Genomic DNA, 24,807 nt, shown 5'->3' with positions numbered 1-24,807 from the left:
GCAGAGGTCCCAGCTATGCCAAGACAGGCAAAGATCTGCTGCTGGCAGTTCTCCCGCCAGTGGTAGCAAGAGAAAAGCCTTGATACGGGGTGTTTTCAAGGACAGACATGAGGTCCAAAGACCTGAGAATCCCAATTCTCAGGACACCAGCCTGGGGCTCGTGTAGCAATAAAAAAAAAAGAACTGTCCTGTAGAGACCTTCTGCCCTGGCCAGTGCAAGGCAACAGGGCTTGGGGTATGGTGGTGGATTCCTCTGCCCCTAGATAACACCCCCATCCCCCAAAGGAAGGGAAGGCAATGGATGCAGGGGGGAAACCGGAGAAAACAGGTTTCCAAAGGGCCAAAATATTTTATTATGCACATGTTTCGTCTTTGCATTTAACATGCAGGTTTGTTTATTTGTTTGTTTAAAAACAGAAATAGGATCACTTTGGGGCACAAATAATTATTGGGATCACAGCAGGTGAATTTAACTTGTTCCTCAACTGCTGCAGTCCTAAAAATAAACCCTCCTCTGAAATTGGGATTTCCCCTACAAAGCAAATGCCATTCATCAACCACTCCCTTGAGAGCTGATTCTATTTGCATTTTAAAAAAAGAAGAGGCCCTGAACATTAAATGCAAATACTATCTTGGCCTGTAATCTTTAAATTCCATTCATTTCAGAGGGCTCTTTCAATTCTACTTCACTAGAATTTAAGCAGCCTGGCTGTGCACAGGAATACAGCCTTTTACTCTTTGTTCGTTATAATTCAGATTTGGGGTTTATTAGTATGTCAGGCACTAACTCAGTGGCTTGGCAGAGCCAGAAGAGTGTGAAAGCACTTCAGTTCAGAATGCGGAATTGCAAGTGACACAAAAGGGCACAATATGGCCAAGCTATGGTAGCAATGTCAAATTTGGGTGGGCCAGTCAAAGAGCAAGCCTTTTCTTGGCAGCACAGCAAATATTCAATCCTTGCAAAATGAACTCATTTGACTCACAGACACAAGAAACATTGTTCAGGGTTCCAGTCTGAATCCAGTTAGGATTCAGTTCATGAATTCAGAAAAGCCTGCCTAATACACTTTTTGAGCTGCTGAGCATCAAGGAAGAGCTTTATGCACCAACATTTTAAGTTATTAGGGGAGCACAGGAAAGACACCCCCACAGCTTGTTAGTGACCATACAGGCAATATGTTATAAGTACCTCAACCAAACGGATGTGTGTAACATTTTGTTAGAATCAACTGTTTGCAGTGTTTAAAACAGAAAGAGCTGATTAATTTCTGGTGCAAAAAGTAATGAGCATCATTTTAAAAAACAAGAAAACAAACATGGATTTTTAAACATTAAGGAGAGAAAAGCCCTAACTTTCCCTCCTCAAATGGCCTCATAAATGCACTTGGATGAAAAGTAGACAGGAAGCCAAATTTAACTGTGTTTGCATAGAAATTGGGGAGTGGGGTGGGGTGAGGACAAGCAACATGTAACTTACTCTTCACAACTTCATTGGTGCTGGTTATAGTAGTCTCACACGTGGTTGCCTCATTCCCTTTCCAGAAACCCCCAAAAGCACTAGTTGGAGTGGGCGGTGTCACAAGGTCTAATTCATCCATGAAGAGGGAAGAGTGACTCTGCAAGGCCTCAGCTAGGCCAAATGGAAAGGTAAACAGAGGTGAGTATGGCAATTATAACACATCCCCCAATCCCTCCCAGCCTTCCACTGGTCTTATTTGCGGTGCCCTCCAAGTACTGTGCCTCTGAAGAAATGCCGACTTGCCACTGTTTAAAATCACTATTCCCCCCCTCTCAAAGTCGCTTCATCCCCGCTTTACTAAAACCTCTGCTGTTGTTTAAACCCATCATTTTCCTCTCAGTGTCTCTCTCTATCCCCACCTTTACTTAAACTTCTCCCCTTGTTTAGAACAGCCCCTTTTTTTCTCCTTTTGGTGTCTCTCCCTTCCTGCTATATTCAAACTTCTCCCTCTTCCATTCTTCAGCTGCCTCATGTGACAGAAATAAAGGATGCAGAGCCCTCAACTATCCCTTAGTACCTCCACACATTGTATGCCACTCCTGGTACCATGTGTTGTCTTTAACATGGAAGTTCCGGATTCATTGTATTAATTCACAACAGGTATTTTATTAACTAGCAAACACCCATACATACACAACACCCACCAACAGAACTTATCGCCTTCTGTGACTGAACAAGCTGACAGGCTTGGTATTCAGATTCTATTTGTCTTAAAGATATCATCATGGGGGTGTGCACAAAGGGGGCTGCGGAATATAAGCAAGGAGAAGGCGTGGGCATGGCAGGGGATTGGCAAGCAGAGGGAGCAGCAGCACAGTGTGTGTGTGTGTGTGTGTGTGTGTGTGTGTGTGTGTGTGTATTTACAGTCATTTGAGTGCTCAATCCTGCCAATTCTCACATTCCTGTTTGCCCTGTTCCATGAATATTTAAAAAAATAAATCATGAAGGATTCAGCTCCATCTCGTAGGCAGCTAAATCAAAGCGGGGTTGACAAGTGGAATGATCACAGGCATAGCTCCCAGCATATAATACAAACACAGATGAACAACAAAATTATTCAAAGCTTAAAGGGGGGGGGAATGACTGAACAAAACCTATATGCTTCATTATATTACTGCTCTCGGAGCAGAAGGAGAACAGAGGTTCATAATTTGTGTGGTTTGCGTCTGAAAAAGAACAGAGGAACTTTCCCTCCTACAAGGCGGGAGGGGCACTTCCTCCTGGAGCCTAACGGTTGAAGCCTTCAAGACACAACTGTGCCAGGGGTGGCCACCCATATATGGGCATGTATACCACACCACTCGTAGAAGAATATGTTTTTATGCTGAGGATGAGGACTAAGGCTGGGTCTATGCATGCAGTCAAATGAGGTGGGAACAAGCCGTAGAATGGGTTGTGTCAACTTCAGACCGCAGACCGTATAAAAATGCATTTAAAAATGAAACATACAAAAATCTATGCAAATGCCAATGCAGCACAGAAAGGATCTAGCCCATCTTTTCTGGGCTTTTAGGCTAGTTTTCTATTTGCAGGGAGCATTTGGTGTAGGGGAACATGGAGCCATTCCATCTGGCTGCGGCAAAGGAAGGAGTGGGAAGCAGGGACTGCACCGTTGGCTCCGCTGAGAAACCAGCTCGATCGGGCCCTTCCATCCCTCAACTGTCCTGTAGGAGCAGCCATTCAAACCGCCTGTAGCAGACGGACAGGTGGAAAGCAGGACTCAAGAGGAACAGCCAGGGGCTGCGGCTGCTGCTCCCACAACAGCTGCTGCCTCTTGCTCTCACCTCAGCCTGCTTTGTGGCAAGCCTGCAGGCGGAAACGGTCTTGTTTACTGCTGATCAGTTCCGGGAGCCTTTTTGGCTGAGCAGCAAAGTAAAATGCTTGAAATAAATGTTACCCTCCCCTACCGTGATTCAAACCATCCAGCCATCCTGCTCTGAAACAGTTTTAGGCCAAGGCAGGCGCAACTTGTCCCATTGCTGCCCAGCCTTTTGAATAGCTGCCCCTGCTGAAATTCTGTGCGTGGCTGAATGCATGACTTCCTTTACTTCTTCACAGAATGCTAGTGCTCCCCAGAACAGATACCCACACAGGGCACCCCATATTTCAAAATAAAAATAACTTTTCCACCACCCCAGTACTGCCCCCGTGCAAATCCAGCCTGGCGTTCTTCAACACAAATGAACATGGGAGACCACCCAATGTCACATCTCCAAACGTCCCAGCATCACTGTGCTCCCATATCTCACTCCTGCTATAGCAGGACTCTTCCAATCCAGAACCCATATTTAGTCCAAACATGCATTCTGGGACCGACTTCTTAATTATATACACCTTTGTATTAAGGTAGGGCTGCTGCTGCTGCAACAGCAACTCATCTCAGATCAGGCTGCACCCCAGGAGGGGATCCCACAACCATTCATTTGAAGATCCAGATACTGTAGCATTTCCTTCCACACTCCCCCATACCCCCCAAAGGGACACCACATTTCCCAAGCATGTCCAAGGCTAGTCTTGGCGTCTCTTCTTACCTAGTGACGTGGACGATCCGTCTCCCAGAGGATATTTCTGGTAACGGGGTATGCCAAAGGGAGGCACGGCATGGAACTGGCGGGCCAGCAGAGGCTCCAGGCGCGAGGCGCAGGGGTCAGCCGCGTGAAACAAGTTGTAGACCTGCTCGCAGGCTGGGTGCATCTGGGCCACTGACGAGGGGAAAGAGAAAGGGTAAGGAATCCCGCTTCAGCAGAAGGGGAAAGGTGAAAGGAAGACAGGGGAGGGGGAAAGGACCCTTACCGTCCAGTGCCGGCATCACCGTCTTGCGGAGTGCAAGAACCAGCCCCAGGGGTGAGCCAAATAAGAAGAAACCAGACACCTTGAACTCCAGCTTCCCAACTGTGCTTGGCCCCTCAAAGGTCTCTATCATCGAGGATGACGAGTTGCTGCTACGTCGAGGGTCTCCTTCTGCCTCCGAGGCAGGCATGCTAGCCTGCAGGCTGGAGATGGCAGGAGAAGACTTCCATCACTGACAGGAAACACCCCACAGCTCCTACGCTCTCCCCCAACAGAACCACCTTCCCTGTGAAGGGCCTATATGTAGGTTTCCACCAGGCCAGCATTTTTCTCACGATCTCTTTGTTTCCTCTCCTCATGTGAAGAAGCATAAACGGACGAGTGCCGTCCCCCCTTCTCAGATGTCACCCACCCCAACCACCCAAAATCAGAGCCACCTTTATTTTCCCTCTTTTTAAAAAAGAAAAAAAGTTGTGAATACGCGGCATTTTTGTGTGTGCACCCATTCAGCTTTAGATGGCTTGTGAATTTCTTTTAGCAGACACAAAGCCAGCTATTTCTATATCTGAGAGCCCTCCTATTTCATTAATTTAGATCAGCATTTCACCTTCCTCTCTTTTCAGACAGGGGGGCTCACTGCCTCTAATTTATCAGGAAAGGTTTATGAACGTAAGTGGAGTCACACAACTTTAGCATTATTTTAGTATAAAATAATCTTAAGGAGACCCAAGAGGGCAATTGTGGGGCAGAAAAAGTGCATATGATAGGGTTGCATGTGAAGATTAACACCAAGATAGGAAGGAAAGAGTAATCCTTGTTAGTAATATTGTCAGCTATATTTGTGCCTTTTCTAATTTTATAAGGCATGAGGATCTACGCTCCAACAACCTTTTTTTCTGTGGTTAGTAGCATTTTATGCATTGTATCTTTGCTATTATTGTTTTGGCTGTTTGTAATTATTTGACGATTTGCTGTAAGTGTTGGGAAGGATTTAGCTTTTATTTGTACACTTGGCAACAATTTGAGTTTCCCTGAGGGGTGCAGGATTTTGGATAAAAGGAGATGCCCTGATGCTATTCTGGTGGGGTACAGGAAGCTCCTTATCATGTCCTGGATGTCAGTAGCGCTATGCTATGAATGGGTGCACACTTGACCGCACTTTCAACCCCGATGGGCACTACTCGAATTCTAATCAATTATTTTAACCTAATAGGACAGTCTGCTTCGCAGACCAAATTCCCACATTGCCTCACCTGGTCAAGAACTGCTGTTGTTGTTGTTGTGAGGAATCGCCCTCCTGCGTCACGTTGTCACTGGGTTTCTGGATGGAGGGAAGTGCCCCGGGCTCAGGACTGGCGCGGCCCACCCCACACACTTCTGCCCTCTCAAGCAGGGGGTCTCGCACAACAGAAGTCTCTGGAGAAAGCAGCTCAGTACTCTGAAGAAAAGGGAACAGATCAGCAAGTGTGTATCTCTGTTCTAATCTCTGTTCTACTGAGGAGATCCAAAAGCCTTTGCTATTTGTAAGCGAATGTTAAAAGAGGGAGGGCCTTCTTCTGGTAACAGAACCTACTAGGCCTTGAAGAGGAAATGGGGTGGATGCTGGGCTTGACCTGCTATATACTAGGGCAGGAGAGCCAGTGTGGTGTAGTGGTTAAGAGCGGTGGATTTGTAATCTGGTGAATCGGGTTCGCGTCTCCGCTCCTCCACATGCAGCTGCTGGGTGACCTTGGGCTAGCCACACTTCTCTGAAGTCTCTCAGCCCCACAGAGTGTTTGTTGTGGGGGAGGAAGGGAAAGAAGAATGTTAGCCGCTTTGAGACTCCTTAGGGTAGTGATAAAGCGGGATATCAAATCCAAACTCTTGCTAGCCAAATCAGAAGAATCCCTCATCCCTCCCATGTCAAATCCCTGTTCCTCCCCAGAACCCTGAGAGCTCAAGTAAGGAAAAAAGCTGATTATAAATGCATAAAGGAAGGAGTGTTACCACGGCTCAGTAACTGACCATGCTGCCACGGCGACTGCTCCCACGACTCCCTGACCCACCAGCACGGCTGTGGCAGAGGGCATCGAAGGCCAGGATTCCACCAACACAGTCCCCAATCAGCAGCACCTATAAAGGGGGACGTGAACAGAGTTAGTTCCCCACTGATGAAAGGAACGTCCCCGCAGTCATTGCTTAATCAGAGGAAGCATGAAGCTTAAGCCAGCCTCTTAAACAAGGCCTTGCATTCCCACCCCTTTCCCACAGCTGAGAAGTGCATCCAGTGGAGACTGCACTGCTTTAACCAATGTGGTTGAAAGCCAAAGAATATTGGGGGCAGCAGTTTTATAAAAGAACGGGGGGGGTGTGATGGAGATGTCTCAGAACCTTCACAAAACAAAAGATATTTTTTTAATCTAGTATTCCTCCCCCCCCAAAGACCCTAATTCTATTTTTAAAAGACGATAAAGCAAAACAAAACCATAGCACAGAGGGTAAAATGCTTGTTCCAACTGGAGCACAGAGGGTTTCCCCTCAAAGTTATTTCAGATTCCAGACCCTCTGACCTGGCCACAGAAGCCTGCACCGTCAGGAGAGTGGATGAAATTGGCATAGGCCTGGTTGGTACGGGAAATGACGGTTGCGACGGCATTCTGGTAGCTGCCTGAGGAGGTGGCCAGGAGAGGCAAAGCGGCCAATGGAATGTGGTCCTGGCTACTGGACAGACTGTCGCCGTCATGACTGTAGGGGCTGAGTCTGGAAAAGGAGACCATGAGATAAACGATCAAGACACGCTCTCAGACCAAGGGTCTGATCATTCTCACAACACCCAGATCTTGGTACTGAGCCCAGGAGGTGACTCCAGATTACCTTCTGGATTTAAGGGCTAGAACTTAAGGAAGTTGCAGGCAGCCCATTCAGAAAGGGAGGCCCCTTTTCTGACCACAGTTTAAAAAGAGAGCTTGGGCCAACGGTTTCTCCTTGATGACCTGCCAGCAAATGGGAACTTTGGGGGAAGGCATATATACACACACACACACACACACACACACACACACACACACACACACATGCACATACTTTTTAATTATTGTTTTCCACCCTAATATATATACATTGGTGGCCTATGAAAAAAGGGAACAGAATTACCTCATGAAAATCCTGCTCTAAGATCTCTCGTCAAAGTCCCCATTCTTCACCCAAACCACAATCCCTAGGTCGGCACTTATCCACAGTAGCACATTATTCACACTGAACCCTTTGCATGTCGCTAGGCACCATTCACTACCACACGCCTCACCCACTTCTCCAAAACACCCACCCACCCCGAATAAAGTGCTTGGGATAGGTCCTCATCCAAGCTGCCTGGAGAAGGCACCAGCGCTCTCCTTGAGCTCCTGCACAATCAACTGCCCAAATCCCTGAGTCAGAAGGGAACAGTTCTGCTCCCACCAAGCGCTCTTGAGCCTGACAGAACACGCTTCCTACTTGGAGACGAGGGCGTAGGCAGCAGCACAGATAGGCGGGCAAGGCACCAGGCGCAGCGCAATGTGCCCCAGTGCCTCGGGGAAGTGTAGGCGGGTGACTGTGTCCAAGGTGGCGCTGAGCGTGTGCACATCGGCCTGTTTGGAGCCCGGCTCTCCCACGCCCTGGTCCAGGATGTTGCCGCTGTGGAGGATCAGGAAAAGCGCATGGATACGGCATGTCCCGGAGTTGCCTTCTGAGCCAGCCTATGGAAAGAGACATGTAGAACTGGGTCTGGTGTCAAGTTGAGGTTCTGGAAAAGTGACTTGGGATGCAACAACAATGGTCCTGTAACCACAAGCCCTCTCCCATGTCTTGGCGCCATCGTTCTGGAGGTACCCACGTGGGAAGGCAGTATAATGAGGAGGGGTTCACTCACCTCTGGTGGACCAGGTGCCACGACACCATCACTGTCTGGCTTGGCAGCCACAGCATCAACTGCAAAGACAACATTATTTTAGTTAATGGCACCAGGCAGAGAAGGAAGAGAGAAAGCAATGGGAGGCACGAAGGATAGAAATCACAAATGGAACAGGAATGGCCTTCACAGGTAATTGACAACTTGTACTGCTTTCACTTACAAGATTGCAGCTATGCACTCATGAGGGGGAATACATAAATAAATGGAGGGGGGAACCCACTGTTCCCCATTTTCCATTTATTCATTGCCCACACATCCAGTGGGTTTTCCTTGCTTACTGGGCTCTGGGAAAGTCACAGGAGGGCCCTGCGAAGCTCCCAAAGGCCAGTAAGCAAAGCACCTCACTTATCAAATATTGGGGAAGTGGTATGAGGGCTCTAGCAGCATCCCAGAGCCCTTGTCCCCCCTTCTCAAAGCCTGGTAAGCAGTGCTCCACCTTGCAGGGAGGCCAGTTCCTGGGGTCCTGACTTTACACAATTTCATTTTTACAAGTAGACCCCCTAGAACTGAAAACTTGCATAAGCTCTGAGTTACCTGTACTTCAAGGGACAGAATTATACTGCCAGTGCCCCATGATCTTGTAGCAATAAGCAGAGGAGTCTAGAGCTCTGCATGAAAACGATTATGCTTCAATACCACCCTGGTATTATTTCTTCAAATTAGGTTTTATTGGTTTGGTTGGTTTGAGGGGGTGTGGGTTGGATGTTTTTGTGTGTGTGGAGGATATGCTTGTTTTTGCTTGTTCACTTGTTTTCAAGTGTTTGTGTGTGTTCTGTCTGTTGTTTTTTGGGGGAGGGGGTTCTGAAAAGCTCCAGATTTTGCTCTGTGAAATGAATATTCTGTGGTGCCTATGACAGTTTCTTAGATTTTCACATATGCCCCCAGGCCCATAGAAGTTGGAGACTCTTGGTGTAGAACATAGGCCATTTTCAGAATCGGAGATGTGCAGTTATGGAGTTTGAAATTTCTTAGCATCTCCAGAAGCACTACCAAAGACCAGTGGATATTCCTCCATGCACAAATTCACTCACACCATGAGCAGACTCTATTCTGCATGGAACACCTGAACAGCTCTCTTACCAAGAACATCATCTGGCTCAATGGGTCGCTCTAGAGTGTCGAGAAAGTCATTTGAGTTCCACTTGGTGATTTCCTTGGCAAAAACATCATCACTGTCGGAGAAGTCTTCTAGGAAAGGAAAACTCGTTGAGAGGCAAGTGCACTGCAGACACTGAACAAACTGCCATGTTTAACAGGACTGCGCCAAAGTTCACGAACAGGAGATCTGCTCCCATCAGGGTAGACCAGTGGTGTTACCCAGGGATTCAGCAGGAAACACTGCCCTCTGTTCCTCTTTCCTTCCCTCTCTCTGCTGATGCCCTCTCACGTCTCTGCCTCCCAAAGGCTTGCATGGCTGTTTGTTACAGCAGCCCTGGCTACAAGCTCCCCAAGCAAATGGTGCTTCTGGGGCTGGCCAAGGGGTGCTTCCCAGGCCCCTGTTGGGCAGTTTGAGGAGGCACCTCTCTTTGGGGCGGGGGGGGGAGGCAGCTCAGAGACCAGTGGCAGAGGAATCCCAATGAGAGGGGAGAGGAGAGGAGGCTGAGGGAAGACTCTACAAGGGAGGGTGTTTGAAAAAGGGTGAGAGAGGGGTGACATAACTGGGCTCCTGAGTCCCATAGGGGTGCTGCAGAAAGAAGGTAGTTGGTCAAGGGAGCCATGGACTCAAAAAGATTGAAAATCTCTGGTGTAAATACTGAGCAAGATGGGCCAATGGTGTGTCTCAGTGGAAGGGAGCTTCCTATGTTTCCTATAAACTTGGAGCATTACACATGCAAAACATGCACTTTTCCTATGAACAAAAAGGTCTGCCTTTGCATGTGTGCGCCTTCCTCTGTACAGAGAGTAAAAAACCCAGAGATTTTTATCTTCCCCAATCCACACAAATCGGATGAATCTGGGGAGATGGTTGAAAGATAAATCTAAACAAACACAACTCCAAGCCCACAGAGGGCCGGGTCACACAGGTCCCTGTAAACCAGCCTCCACATGCTTGCAGTGGCAACTGTCAGAACCAACAGCAACAGGCACCCATAGCTCTCAGCCCTCTCAAAAACAGATGCATGCACAGAACTCTCCTGTACCCAGCACTGCATACCATGAGCATCAAAGAATTCCTCTTCAGAGCTGTTTTCAGAATCCCGTGCAATATTTTGCATCCGCCACTCTGATAAGCTGTGAGGAGATACTCCAGCTGTAGGGGCATCAAGCATAGAGTTTATGATCAAGAGGTAAAAAAACCCCAGAAACTATCCTCATATCTAAAGCAAGCTTAACTTGCTCCCAATGCTGACATTATAAAATAACCCCAAAGTTTTCCCCATGCAAGCAACAGTTAGCTTCTTATCCTAGGGTATATACAGGAGATTATGTATGTGGAACAATGGGGGCAATTTCACCCTTACTGCAGCTCCGACACTCAGCATTGGTTGCTTACTACTGTATGACTAAGAAGAGGAAGTTTCACAATGGGAAGTCTGCCCTCTCTGTTTTCCTAATTTAAAAAAGCAGCAGCAGCTACTGTTCATCTAGTACAAGAGAACGAGCCATGAAATTGATTAAGCTTAATTACAAACAATGGCAGGTAAAATTTATTTCAGAAGGGAACCGTTACACTTTTTCCTTTTAAAATGTACAAGCGTGCATATGGAGATATGTCTCCCCATACTTTTAGGGTGTGAACACACACACACAATATTGGGGTGTATGAGGGAGAGGAGAGGAGAGGAGAGGAAAGGAAAGGAAAGGAGAGAGAAAAAGTGTGTCACTAAAATGGACACTCTCCAATATGCCCATCCAAAAGCCTACCTCCAGCAGCAGTATAACTCTCTTACACCCAAAAGAAGGGGCAGGAGGGGAAACCCTCTATATCCTCCTCACACCTTCCTGCTACACTGCCATTTGCTGGAAATGACTGCTCACCAGCATGCTGAGAAGAATAGGATGACCGAGAAGATGACGACCACTGCTTGGCAAATGGATCATCTGGAGAGGAATCCGGAGCCCTTAGGTTGTCGACTCGGTCCTGCTTCTCGCAGCCACCCAGCTCAGCCGGGCTCTCAGGGCTGGGCACTGCAGGCCCTGCGTCGGGCTCGATGCACTTGGCCATTTTCTGAGCCAGCATGAGTGCCGTCTCTTCCTCCAGCCTCCGGATGTCATCCATGGTGAGATCTATCCATTCATCCTGCCAGCACCAGGCCTGGCGGTGGGCCCGGAGCATCACCTTCCGCAGACCTACAGGGGATGCCACAAACCATGGGGCCACTTGCTCTTCTCCCCCCAGGAAGAATCAGGCCTATCATCAGGCCTAGCTCCAGCTCCCAGTGCATTATGGGACAATTCCGGCATTAGATATTATACCTTTAAATGTTTCCATCACCCATTTCCCTCAAAGCTAAGGAAAGCATTAAGGTCCAGTTCAGATTAACAAGATAAACCAAATTTAGAGAACCAGGAGGCCATTGGATTAAATGCCCCATCCCTGCTTGTGTGTGGATCCCACTCACACATCCAGCTTCGCTGCTTGAAGCCAAACAGGAAGTGCCGGCCTGACCTACTGTTGCTCTGCTCACGCCAAAGCATCCCTTTCCTAGGTTGCATGTTGCCGGCGATATGATGAGATCTTGCCAGAAATCAGTACCAATGCTGGCACCACTTTTCCAGGGGTGCATGGGAACCACTGCACCAGGGGTTTCTGGTGCCCAAGGTGGCTGCTTCACTCAACCTCAAGGGCAGACCAGCACTGCACACACCTAACCTTCTCTATCTCATCTTGCCATTATATTTCAGCCATCATCAACCCTGGCTAAAACTGTGACTAGGAATGAATCTGAACTCTCTTTGAAAGGCTGGTTTTAAAACCAAACCCCAAAACACACAAAGTTAAGCGCCAAGTGTCAAACCATCCATGCAATCTGCAACTTTGAATTTAATTTTAAAGTAAATTGGGGGGGGGGGTTCCCTCCAGATCAAGACTCTGGCATGGAGACTAGGTGGGGCTATAACACTTTGTCCCTGGCTAAAGCTGAAATCTGAATTGGGGGTGGGGGGGGGTTCTAGGCCAGCAATTTACATGGGGGGGGGGGAATTCCCTTACCAATGTAAATAGCAGACATGGGTGCGCCACTCTGGACTGTAACAAGGGTCAAAGGTATACCCCTGCCACTGTCACCATCCCACCGAGAACGAGGGCTCCATTCTGGATTGGGCTTCCTGCACTTGCAACTCATGTTTTAAAAACCATTTATGCAATTGTTAACTGTGTGAATGACATCTCAACTCAGCCTTAGCTAGTAAAATGCTGCAGAGGGAAGGGAGAAGGCATGCATAACCCTCACAGCCCCATCCCAATTTTGAGTTCAGTAGTGAGTCTGAAAAAAGAATAAGCCTAAGCCAAAATCCAATACCCACACTGTTTTTGCAGGAAATATCTATGGGTAAAAGCAGGCAGGAATCCTGTCTGTCATACTGGAAGAAACTCTTATCTGACAATGCCATGCCTTCCTTTTCACCACCCTACCACCTCATCCAACATTTCCCTGGAGGCAATTAATAAACAATGCAAAAGCAAATTAAGCATACTGCTTCTGGCAAGGAACCATCTGGTCGGATGGTTCATAAAGGAACCATCACTCAGAGACGCTTATATTTTGGTGCTTCATCAAGTCATGAAGGATCTATTGTCATATGTGAATGATCAGTTTATTTCTTTAATAAAGAAAACCTTGACGTCTTAGCTAAACGCCTGCAGCAGGCTGCTTCCACTTTCAGTTCCCCCTGAAGAAGCAGGCAATCCGTAATGCCAAGGCACAGACAACACAAAGCTGCTAAAATATCTGATAACCCTTTGCTGAGATAATAAAAATCACATCTTAGAATTTATTATAATGCCATGTACTATGGATCATGCATACATTAGGGTCAGCCAAGTACATGATGCTTTAACACGGGAAGAAGTTGCTGCTTTTCACATAACAGTGGATTAACACTCCCTTGCCCTCCTATGAACTGGCAAGTTATCAACACTGAATGCAAAGAAGATAAATACAAGAACATTTAGTCAGCTTTTCTTGATACTTATGCATTGTAGCCAGTGGTTCTTTACTATTTATCTTTCCCATTTGTATGGTCAAGCACTTTACCCATCTATCTTCCTCGTGTCCCCTTTCCCTATTCTAATTTTCCCCTTTTAGTTTTCGTTTGAGCATTAATTGTATTTGTACTGTTTGAAAATCGTAATGAAAAAAGTTTCATTTAAGTTCAAGTGAGATAAAACTTCTGGCAATCCAGCTTCACATTTAGAGTGAACAAAATTTCTCACAGATAATTATTTCAATCTGAAGTCTCTATCTCGGAAATTCAGAGCTCTGCACTCCAAACCAAGAAGTGAAAAATCTATACGCAGTCCATGGGGACAGTTTGCCTCCCTCATAACTCTTCACACCACTAACATCATTGTAGCATGCAGGGACCAAGCTAAGCAAGCAAGCAAGCAGTGGGATGTTTGCTGGTGCAAGGTTAGGCACCACTTCAAAGCTGGAAGTTGCTGGTGCAAGATTAAACACAAATTCAAATTCAGGACACGCCAGGAACTAATTCGCATAGTGTTTCTAAAAAAGGACAGATTCTAACTCTGCTTAATTTGTTACGCGCAGTTTTCCTTTATGAGCCTACCACACAGTTTTGATGAGATTTCCTATAGCATATCCCATAGCATGACCTAAGCAAGGATCCCACAAACTGTGTCTGAGCTTAATAGCCAATTACTATTTTATGGCACCTCTGTCCTGCCACCTTTCCTGGAGACTTTTGCACTTTGAGCCCTACTTTAATTGTGCTCTTGGCACCAGTCCCTCTTTTGTCAGCATGGCGCTCTCTCTCTCTTACTCTCTCCAAGTCACCAGTACTCTTGCTGCCTCTCACAATGTCCTTCTTCAACTACCTGCCTGCTTTCTCCCAGGACATGAGCAGCTCGCTGGGATACCACCTCCAATTTGTTGAGGGGTGGGGCTGCACAACACTTGGAGAACAGCAGCATCAGGAAGTGCATCCCACACACCAAAGAGCGAACAAATCAGAGCCCTCGCTTGCCACTTGGTTCAGCCTGATCTTGAGGCTAACTCCAGAGCTTTGGTAGAGGCAAACTGGCCGGTACTTGTGGCAGTGATGTGAAGAAAGGCAGCCCATCATCTCAACAGAGACCACAGGAATTGCAGTTATGGTTCCCACTTGTTTAGAACAGGCTTCCTCAACCTCGGCCCTCCAGATGCTTTGAGACTACAATTCCCAGCATCCCTGACCACTGGTCCTGCTAGCTAGGGATCATGGGAGTTGTAGGCCAAAAAAACATCTGGAGGGCCGTGGTTGAGGAAGCCTGGTTTAGAAGGTGTGGGCCACAAATGAACACTTGCATTATCCCTTGCAACTAGTAGAGGAATATGGAGAGGATGCTGCCTTTGAAAAGAACAGGCAATCCAATCATTCCTTTTCACATCAGATAAACAAAATTACGCTGAATATTGTAACATCCCAAATTGCTCCTTCAATGCAGGTTTTCCAAGGGACGCTTAGAATTGCTGCTGGATCTTTGGGCAGTTATTAAGCCTAATTTCACACTAAAACAGCTTTGGTGAAGTGTGAAGAGAAAGGACAGTTCAGCTGAGAAGTACTGACTAAATACTGCCAGTGTGAGGAAATGGTACCAGTGGTCAGGGATGATGGGAGTTCAGCAACCTCAAGAGGTCCACAGGTTCCCCACTGCTGCCCTAGCCCAACCCACTCGTTTGAAAAAGTCTGCAGCAGACGGAAACGTGGGGAGCATCCTCATAAGCTTACCTACATCGTGGATGAACTGCTCAATCTTGGACTGCATGCCCCAGTAGCGAAACTCCACCTTGCAAAGCTTGTAGGCGCACATGAGGGATCCCGCGGCTGCATTCTCCAGCCAGTCATCTCCCAGAGGCCCACGTCCTGTTTTGGCTGAGTGGTAAAGCCGTGGGTCTTCCTCCGCCTTGTATTCGCCGGGTGAGATGGGGTCCCGCACAATGTCAATTGTGTCTGTGGGTAAGCAGAGTGGTGAGCTGGAAGCAAGTCCCTGGCCTCCGTCAGAAAGTAAGACAGCTTTCCTTCCGAGGAGGAGCCTGCCCTTCCCTCCCAAGTCCCAGAGTCTGCTCAGACCCTTAGCAAACACATTCCTTTGCCTCTTCCTCCTGAACACCTTCTGTTAGGAGTCCCGTTTTCCCCCCTCCGGTCCTGAAGTCTTAACATGTGTGCACATGAATGGGGCATGTGAGTGTGAGAGCCAGTGAGAACGGGGTGTGCACTTGCGTATGCATTTAGCCCTGTCTTCTGCTTGTACGTGCTGACCGCCTTCCCCCAAGGGAACCTTGCCCTGCAGGAAAGACACACTACATGTGATGAACTAAACCTGAACCAGAATCGCCTCACCACAAAATATCACCAGAGATCCCTCACTAGCCTCACCCACCTAACCTGCCCCAGGTACTCCGCATGGCATCACCAACATGTCCCGCAACATCCTCCGTAACACAAAAAGGGGAGGGGACGCCCCGTCTTTGAACACTCACCCAGAATCCTTTGCCTGCGCTCCACAGCACTCAGGTTGAAGACATTGTTCTGTTTTCCAGCGTCTGGTCGGTAATAGGTCTCAATCTCAATAGAAAACTTCTCCACAAAGGGGCAGGTGTATCTGCAGGGGGAAGGCGGTGAAACTGGCAGCCTTGCCCCCACCTGCCTTGAGCTCTCAGGCCCCAGCCTCTGGTCAGGATACAGCCCCCTCAGCTTTCCCTCTCCCCTGCCAAGGTTCGCCCCCATTTTACCTGGTGCGAGTGTAGGGATAGGCATTCCAGGACTCTTCCTCCACCTGCAGAGCTGCCTTGGGTAGGAGGGCACGGAACCAGCTAGGGATGTGAGAGCCCACATGGTAGATCTTGTGTGTATACTGACCGCTGCCGCCTGGGCCATCGCTGTAGGGCCGGTTGGACAGGATCTCCACCCCACTGCCCTCGCCGCTCGACTCCTCACGGCTCTTCTTCTAGGGAGCACGAGAGCCAGCTCTGCTCAGCTTGTGCCCCACAACATCACTCACCCTACAACCCCACTCTCACATCCCTCAGTCCCGCTCAGCTTCTGACCCCCACCCACCCAGCCCTGTCGATCCCAGGGCTTGAGCCACACCCATCTGGCGCAGGCATCCACCGGCTCATTCAACACTGAGGTTACCTGAATCATGTAGAGCTGAGCCACTTGGTACTCTGTCAGGCTCATGGGCAGCAGAATGTGATATTCCTTGATCAACATGTTGGCAGTCAGGCCCTGTGAGTCGAATCAGAGCAGGGAATAAGTACACGCAGCCAGGACAGAGATGGGAGAGCTATGTGAGTGGCCACTGTACACTGAGGGATCTATTTACGGTCCCAGGTTCAATTCCCAGCAGCTCCAGGGAGGGCTCGGAGAGAGGCCTCCCTGAAACCCTGGAGAGCTGCTGCCAGTCAGTGTTGACAATACTGAACTAGATGGACCAATGGTCTGATGATCTGACTCAAGGTATGGCACCTTCCTATAGAGAGGAGGTGTGGTTCAACTGGGAAGGTGAGGTTAAGGCAGCTGAAGGCAGCTGAGATGTGAACAATAGTGTCTCCCAGAACATCTACCACAGAGATCTCATTTCCTTTGAGGGGGACATTTTGTCCCATGCACTATGTCAATGTTTTTGCATTTTCACCTATCTGAATAATTTCATGAACCCCACACAGGCGCTTTGTTTTGCTTCAGTTCAGCCTGTGAGGAAACAGGCATGTGTTGAGATGAATTACTACCTACATATGAGGGTGACAAGGATTCTCTGACAAAAGGTGGCAACGCTTAACTATGTTCTCGCTTCCTCAGAAGGAGAGAAGCCTGAAAGAAATCCCCATTTGACCTTATTCCAAACTACAACCCACTGGGTAGGTTTCCATAGTAACTGTAGGCCAATGAGAGGCTAGGGAGTTTCAACACACTGGAAAGGAAATGCAGTGGGGAGCCAGAGAGAAGTGCCACCATCTTGACGCTCCACTCCTTGCTGGACTCTGGAGTCCTCTAACCCCAGGGTGAGCGGAGAGCATATCAGCAGCACTTGCCAGTTCTCTGGCTGACTGGCAAAGGTTTCTGACTCACAGTTGTCTAATAATAGCATGAAGTAAAAAGTCCCTCATCTCACCCTTGCATTAGGTTCTTGGATACTAATATTAATATTATTAATAATAAATTTATGTGCTGCCCATCTGACTGGGTTGCCCCAGCCACTCTGGGCAGCTTCCAACAAATGACAAAAGCACAGTAAAACATCAAACATTAAAAACCTCCCTATACAGGGCTGCCTACAGATGTCTTCTAAAAGTCAGGTAGTTGTTTATGTGGGGACCGAGGGGTGGAATTTTGTGTGAAAGGACTTCTGTGCTAGGTTTTGGTACTGATTGCTAATTCCTGTGCTGAGCATGCGTTCAGACAAAGCATCCTATTCCTTCATCCTTAGCATATGTCCACCTGGCTGAGCCACTAGTTGTACCTGGCACTGGTTGGTGGATCTTGGGGTTCTAGTAAAAAACACAGCAGATCCCATAGGTTTGAAGTCCACCTAGCTTGCTCTAACCTGCCTATGCAACAGGCAGATCCAACACACTCTCCACTCCTCCCACCTATGCATCACCACACTGCCCTTACACTTACGTTTACCTCTGTTACTACATCAGCAAACTTCAAACTGCTTGTTTCTCTAAGGCTGGGGTCTTCTGCCTTCCCACACAGTATGGAGCTGCTCAAGTCATGAATGTACCTTGCCATCAATCCTAAACATGTTCATTATGGAGCAACTCTTAGAATCATACAATTGTAGAGTTGCCCAAAGTGGGGCTCAAAACCATGACCAGAGATTAAGAGTCTCCTGCTCTACTGACTGAACAATCCCAGTGGTGTTAAAACATGTATAGGACTGCCCTACAAATCCAAACCTTGCACTTCAAGTTCTTGCTTTGTGGCACGTTGTAAACCACCTTGGCAAAGACTTAGAATGGCCATCTTTTTGTCTCCTCCTATGCCTTTTACAACCGCATGGCAGGCAGAAATAAAACAGGTGTAGCTGGCCCCGCACCTGGCGCCCAGGAAATGTGGCCTGGAAAGGAGGGGTGCTGCCACCGTCACTGGCTCCCAACTGCGGGCAGAACGGTGGAGGAGATAGGAAAGCAGGGGGAGGGGAGGGGAGAGATGCCTCCCTCCGCCATGTGCACACATGTGTGTGCACAGTCCGGCCTGCCACAAGGTCTGAGGGGCGGTGAACCGGCCCCCTCCTAAACAAGTTTGCTGACCCCTGCTCTAATCACATCCCTCCCCCTCCAAAGAATCTCGGGCACTATAGTTTACCCCTCACAGAGCTACAATTATCAGCACCCGTAACAAACTACAGTTCCCAGGATTCTTGGCAGGGGTGTGTGTGCAGCCTGAATCTCTGCCTACCATGAAACCTTTAAAGGCACAGGAGTCCTGCCAGGAAAAAAAGTCTGCAACTTTAATAGTGGACAGTTCTCCTGTATGTTCCCTGCCATGCCCCCACATCCTCCTGCTCTGCCTCTTGGCCCTTGCACTTTGCACCAACACTCAGCTTTCCTTAAGAATACTTAAACATTTATGTAGCATATTTCAAAATATAACATAAATTATCTCAGTAATCTAAGCAACAGCCCTGCAAGGCTGTCCAGTGTTATAATCCCCATGCATACAAAGAGTTGAGGTTGCAGGAAGAGGCATTTGACTCACATCTCACACTTTAACTGCTACACTACATCAGTCCTCACAAATCCTTGCACACCAGATCCTGAAAACAGCGCTGTGAGTTGTCAGAAGACTGCCCACCATCGTATTCAAAATAACGCAGCATGGGCAGTAAGCACTAGTCAGCAACTTGTACCATTGCCAGAGATGTCTGTATGGGAAAAGGTGGGCTGAGCATAACACACGGAGGCAGCTGAAAGGCATTCCTGCTGTGTTGCTAGCTCCAAGGGGAGGTGACATCCTACCCCTGGCTCCTTCACTACCCAATAATCATTTGCAAGTGTACTTCTTCCAAGGCTCAGTATTTAAGATTCTGAGCTTGAAAACAAAACCCTTCCACCACCAGAGAAACTTCTTCATGTGCATCTCACACAGTATTCTCATCTCCAGTTGTGATCACCTGAGACCCTGGAGAGAAATTCTTGTTTTGGGGGAGAGTGGGGTGGTACCATGCCTGAGTCAAAAGATTAAAGAGTGAACACAGTGCCCTATTCATGTTTCATATGAAGTTGGTTTGTTCCCACGAATTGCACCAGCAAGCCTCTTAACAGAATTTCATATTCCCTTATAAAGTCATGTCCAGCAATAACTTCATGCCCAAGCACTCTCATGTCTCAGATGCAAGCAATCCCCTTGGCCAGCTATGCATTTAATATGCATCTTGTTTTCTTCTGCAAATCTCCCAGCCTCAGCAGTTCGAATTCCAGCCTACACATGCACATATGCACACACATGCTCTCTTTTTATCCATGCTCTCTTTTACACACATGGGAACATGCTCTCTTTTTATCCAGACCATTTAAATGTCAGCATTTAAATGGTGAGTAGAAAGATGATAGATAGATAGATAGATAGATAGATAGATAGATAGATAGATAGATAGATGATAGATAGATAACAGGATGGAATATGTTTAAGGTTCAATCCTAGGTACACTTGGAGTGCCATCTGCTCAGTCCCAAGCAGTATACACTCAGGTAAGTGGAGTTAGGGGTTAGGACTGCAACATTACTTATGCATTGGGATTAGGCTGCAGAACTGCACAGTTTTACTAAGCACACTTGCTGGGGGAAAGTCTACACTAGCATCCATCTGACATACTTCTGAGTAAACATATGCAGGATTTTATTGCAGGGTCTTCAGTAGTTTAGCCCTAAACTCAGGACGCTATGAATTTTTGTTTGCCTCTTGGCGTATTGAGCTCCAAATTGATGTTTTTTCTCCTCATGAAGGAGAACGGAAGCAAAGCTGCCACAAAGCGCACTCGCCTCAAGAAACACTGAGCTCACTCCCACCTAACAGCCGGGGTTTCAATATGCTTGCCCTGACCAAAAAAATAAAGTGCTGCTATCCCTTTCCCACGACACCTTCATTAATCCTAGCACAGTCGAAGTTAGAAGGTGCTGTTTACCCAACCGCTTGCGAAGCCTTCAGCTCCTGCGTTCATTTTACGACATACAAGGCACAGGAGCCCTGCTGGCGGGGGGGGGGGCACATGATGGCAACCTGACAGAGCAACTCAAGAGGCAGCAGTTCAAGCGCATCCCCGCCCAGCAGCCAAGATTCCGTTAAGCCCAGGCTTCGAGTGGCGAAACTCCAGCAAACATTTGAACCAAGGCTCGAGGCAAGCCTCAGCAAAGCCCACAAACTCACAGGAGAGCCAGAGAATGTACGTCGTTTAGCGCCACATCCCTTCACGCAGGGCAGAGATCCTCCCAGACGCGGGAGAACGGAGCCACCTAAGCCCCACAGAGCGGTCGGCACTGAGTTCCAATCCTACCCCACAGCGGTTTCCAGAAGTGGGGAAGACGCGCTGGGCCACATGGTTTCACTTTCAGGAGGCAACGCGCCTTCTGCACCCCAAGCATGCACACGCCTCTCCGCGGGCTCCCAGCCCCGCTCCCTCGCCTCCCTGCTCCACGCGGCGCCCCTGCCCTGCGTGGACCCACACGGCCGCCACCCGCTCCCGGGCCCAGACCTGTGGCTCGCTGGAGGGCTGCCGGCGGCGGGGTGAGCAGCGGTATGCTGCCTGCGACGGGGCTCGGGGGGCGAAGGAGCCGGGAGCGCCGGCCTCACAGAGTCTGCCCCCCCGCTCCCATCCTCGCGCTGCCCCGCGCTGCTCGCGCGCGGCCGGGCATCGGCTCCCGCGGCGGGATCATGGTGTGGGGCTGGGCGGGCGATGGGGCGGCACGGGAGGCAGGCGGGGGTCTCGCCCGGGCAGGGACAGGCGAAGCTAGCCGGGCCGTCCGCGTCGCCGCAGCAGAGAAGCGCGCCCGCTCAGCCGCAGTCTCGCCGTCCTTGCTCGGGGAGGAGGGGGGAGGAGAGAGCGTGACTGGGAGGGGATCGGGCAGGGGAAGGAAACGCGGCTCGTGTGAAGGAGTGCAGAGGTGGTGGGGGCAGCGGGAGGAGGCAGGCTCCGTGCAAGGCGGCGGAGAAGCGGGGGGAGCAGTTGCAGTGTGGCGCCTCGAGGGCGGGGAGCTTTCCAGGTAGAGGGGACGGGGCCGGCGGCGGTGGAGTCACGTTTATTATGCGCAGAGCTTGGGCTGCAAGCACACACCGCGCAGCCGAGGAGGTGTCGCGAAGCAGCAATGCAATCCAGCAGCGCGCAAGCGGGGGCCGCGGGAGGATGCCTAAGCCCCGGGGTTCCCTCCAGGCTTTGGATTCGAGACTCGTAGGAGCGAGCGAGGCCGCTTGCCAACCCAGTCCTTTTTTAGCACAGGCGGAGGTTTCCATAGAAACTGCGCCCCGTAGCTCGGAAGGCGGGGCGGGGGGAACTCGGCGCGCGCGTTCTTCTCTCCCACTCCTCCTCCTGTGACATCACAGCTCATTACCCGGGAAACGCCAGTGACGTCAAAATGCTGGTGACGTCAATAACCCAAAGGAACGGGCAGCTGTGGAGCGGCGTCGCGGCTAAAGAAGGCTCCAGAACATATTTGTGCGCAAGTCCCCCAATGATCGACATTATATATTAAAAAACACCCATGGTTTATTTTTTTTAAGCCGTACTCAGCTCTGGAAGACTTTTGCGTTAGACCCACATTCGAACTGTCAAAACGGAATTGATCGCCAGCAGATTATCTCTCTCGCTGACTTTTAGATGCAGCTTTCATCGCTCTGACAAAGCCCCGCACACCCCCTGCCTGCTTAGGATCACAGCGCCCCTCCATCCCACTGAGTGCACTGAAGGTCTCCAATAAGCCTTGCAGCGTTTATGTGTATGAGAGGTTGTAGAAGATTAGCAAAACAAGCATTACACTCATACTATTGTGTAAGTAACAGAAATATCACTTTTTCCATAGGACAAAATTAATCCAGCATTCAACATATGTCCAATAACAGCCCCAGAATTAATTAATCCAGCATTCAACATATGTCCAATAACAGCCCCAGTGTTTATGCCTGATGAAGGAACAGGCTGCCATACAACTTACTGTCATATTTCCCACCATATAGTACAGCTTTTTTTGCTTTTTTGCAAATATTTAAAAAGAAAAATAACAAGTCTATATTCTTCTCATTCACCTTCCTATTATTGTTGAGGACAATAGAGAACAAAAGCACATTATTTTAACCTCCGCTGAATGCCGGTTGAGCTGATTTCAGAACTACAGCATTCCAATTTGGTAATGGGCAACTCTTTTAACAGCAAGTCCCTTTTCAGAATAAATACATTACTAGGCAAGGTTCAATTTAGATCCAAACTTTTGCATATTTAGTACATTGCCACTTCCCAAGGAATTTATGTTTTCACATTTAGCCCTTGTATCCAGAGTATTCTTGCTCAAAACACCACACCCAGCTGAGCTCCAGTTTTTTGTAGCTATGGTACTTAGGAATGGGATCTAAGCAAGCAGCCTTACCTTCACGTTTACACAGAAGTGAACAAGAGAACCTTTAACACTAGGAAGGGGGTAAAAGGAAAACTGCCAATACAACTCCTTTATCAAAATCTATAGTATATCTGGATTTAGAATGTTGCAAGCTGGCATATTCACATTCCAGCACAATCTTGTTTCTATCCACATTAGTTTTATAGTGTTCTTTGTGGTGGCATAGTTTGGCAGGTCATTTTGTTCTGTACTGTGGTATATTCCAGTTTGCTACTAATTTCAGCTTCCCATTTCTTTGTTTCAAACTGCTGCTAACAAAGCATTCATTCTTCAAGGTCCACAACTTGTTTCACTGAATGTGCATGCACACACACACACATCAGCAGCAGGTAACTTCTGGCTATACTGCAACTCTTATTTTCTCCACCTATTGGCCATGGTGGGGCTGATGAGAGTTGGGAGTCCCAAAAACATCTGCTGGGCCACAGGCTTCTTACTCCTGGAAGAAACACTGGCTGAGAGGGGTGATCCTTTGCACCTTGATCAATAAACCTCACAGATTTAAACAGGACTCAGGCTCTGATAAGTGTACAGAGTCGGAAATATTGCTCCTTAGGTTAAGGTACACACGTTTTGCACAGTGGCATAGCATGGGGGTGCAGGGGGGCCGGCCGCACCGGGCACAACATCTGGGGGGTTAGGGTTAGGGGGCGCAAATCCACAGGTTAAGGGGTGCAAATTACTTGCCTTGCCCCGGGTGCTGACAACCCACGCTACGCCACTGGTTTTGCATCTCTCTCCCTCCTCCAATCTCAAATTTCTACAAATCACGACTCAGTATAAACAGTTCACTTAAGAGCCACGTGACCTCATTCCTTTCCTAACACATCTCTCTTTCCCAAAACTAAACAGCTAACAAAATGATTAAGTGCAGTTAACACCATTAAGACTTAAAACAGCACCATTTTACTCCATCCAATATTAACATTCTAGAAATTAAATCCTACATGTACATTTTATTTCACATTCAGAGGCTGCTTGTATATTGAAGAGTTTCTTCCTGCAATATGCAATGATCGAAGAAGAGAGTAGTGGTTCTCATTGATCTGATAGAACATAGATTTTTGGCTTAGCACTGTAGCCTGGTTAATGAAAAATATTTAACTGCAGCTGTATCCTTCAGGCTTTTATACAATATTGCCTATCACTTTGTTTTGCAGTCCCTTGCATGTTTCTCTCAAGGTTATGCTCCTGCCGCAGGAAACTCACATTTCCCAAGCTCTCAAAGGATGTCACAAGCCAAAGGAACTATTACTTCATCCCACCTCTGTGAAAATTTTTGATAGTGGTACCTCGGGTTACATACACTTCAGGTTACAGACTCCGCTAACCCAGAAATAGTACCTCGGGTTAAGAACTTTGCTTCAGGATGAGAACAGAAATCGTGCTTCGGCGGTGTGGTGGCAGCAGGAGGCCCCATTAGCTAAAGTGGTGCTTCAGGTTAAGAACGGACCTCCGGAACGAATTAAGTATTTAACCCGAGGTTAAATCCACTTCCATGTGGATATAGGTATGGAATTATCTAGTTCTGATATTCCTGCATGACAGGGGGTTGGACTAGATTGCCCCTGGGTTCCCATCCAACTCTAAGATTCTGATTCTATGATACTATATTATGAGCGACAGGAGACAGGTCTACCCCAGATACTTGCACACAGAGGCCTGGATTCAACTAACCTGGTGCGCTGAGAGAAGCCAGTGCAAGGGATCCCACCAGCACAATGGGGCTCTCCTTCCCCACATCCGCTCCGGAGGGTCAGGAGAACCCCCCAGAACGTGAACCTACTGCACACAAA

The 24,807-nt window shown here is 48.3% G+C and overlaps 1 protein-coding gene across 4 annotated transcripts in view; it reads right to left on the bottom strand.

The window, feature by feature from the left end:
• PITPNM1 (phosphatidylinositol transfer protein membrane associated 1) overlaps window positions 1–21,812 on the bottom strand; it is a 30,225-nt gene extending 8,413 nt beyond the window's left edge. The window contains exons 1-16 of one of the 4 annotated variants that reach the window (XM_081882439.1): window positions 21,679–21,812; window positions 16,536–16,628; window positions 16,133–16,347; window positions 15,881–16,002; window positions 15,129–15,350; window positions 11,217–11,528; window positions 10,393–10,488; window positions 9,318–9,425; window positions 8,196–8,254; window positions 7,781–8,022; window positions 6,859–7,048; window positions 6,314–6,421; window positions 5,563–5,747; window positions 4,313–4,512; window positions 4,051–4,221; window positions 1,478–1,630 (exon numbers count right to left, since the gene is read on the bottom strand). In XM_081882439.1, coding sequence (XP_081738565.1) covers window positions 1,478–1,630; window positions 4,051–4,221; window positions 4,313–4,512; window positions 5,563–5,747; window positions 6,314–6,421; window positions 6,859–7,048; window positions 7,781–8,022; window positions 8,196–8,254; window positions 9,318–9,425; window positions 10,393–10,488; window positions 11,217–11,528; window positions 15,129–15,350; window positions 15,881–16,002; window positions 16,133–16,347; window positions 16,536–16,613 — 2,461 coding nt within the window. In that variant the 5' untranslated portion in view covers window positions 16,614–16,628; window positions 21,679–21,812. Of the gene's footprint in view, window positions 1–1,477; window positions 1,631–4,050; window positions 4,222–4,312; window positions 4,513–5,562; window positions 5,748–6,313; window positions 6,422–6,858; window positions 7,049–7,780; window positions 8,023–8,195; window positions 8,255–9,317; window positions 9,426–10,392; window positions 10,489–11,216; window positions 11,529–15,128; window positions 15,351–15,880; window positions 16,003–16,132; window positions 16,348–16,535; window positions 16,629–20,532; window positions 20,668–21,099; window positions 21,629–21,678 lie in introns of those variants that run through there. The other 3 variants (XM_081882438.1, XM_081882437.1, XM_081882436.1) reach the window with 3 other exon arrangements.
• Window positions 21,813–24,807: the final 2,995 nt, after the last annotated feature.

Source organism: Podarcis melisellensis (genome assembly GCF_964234715.1).
Source record: "Podarcis melisellensis genome assembly, chromosome: 1".
In the NCBI taxonomy this organism is placed as follows: Eukaryota; Metazoa; Chordata; class Lepidosauria; order Squamata; family Lacertidae; genus Podarcis; species Podarcis melisellensis.
Note: the sequence above shows the minus strand (reverse complement) of the source record. Positions and strands in the feature narration are given on the sequence as shown.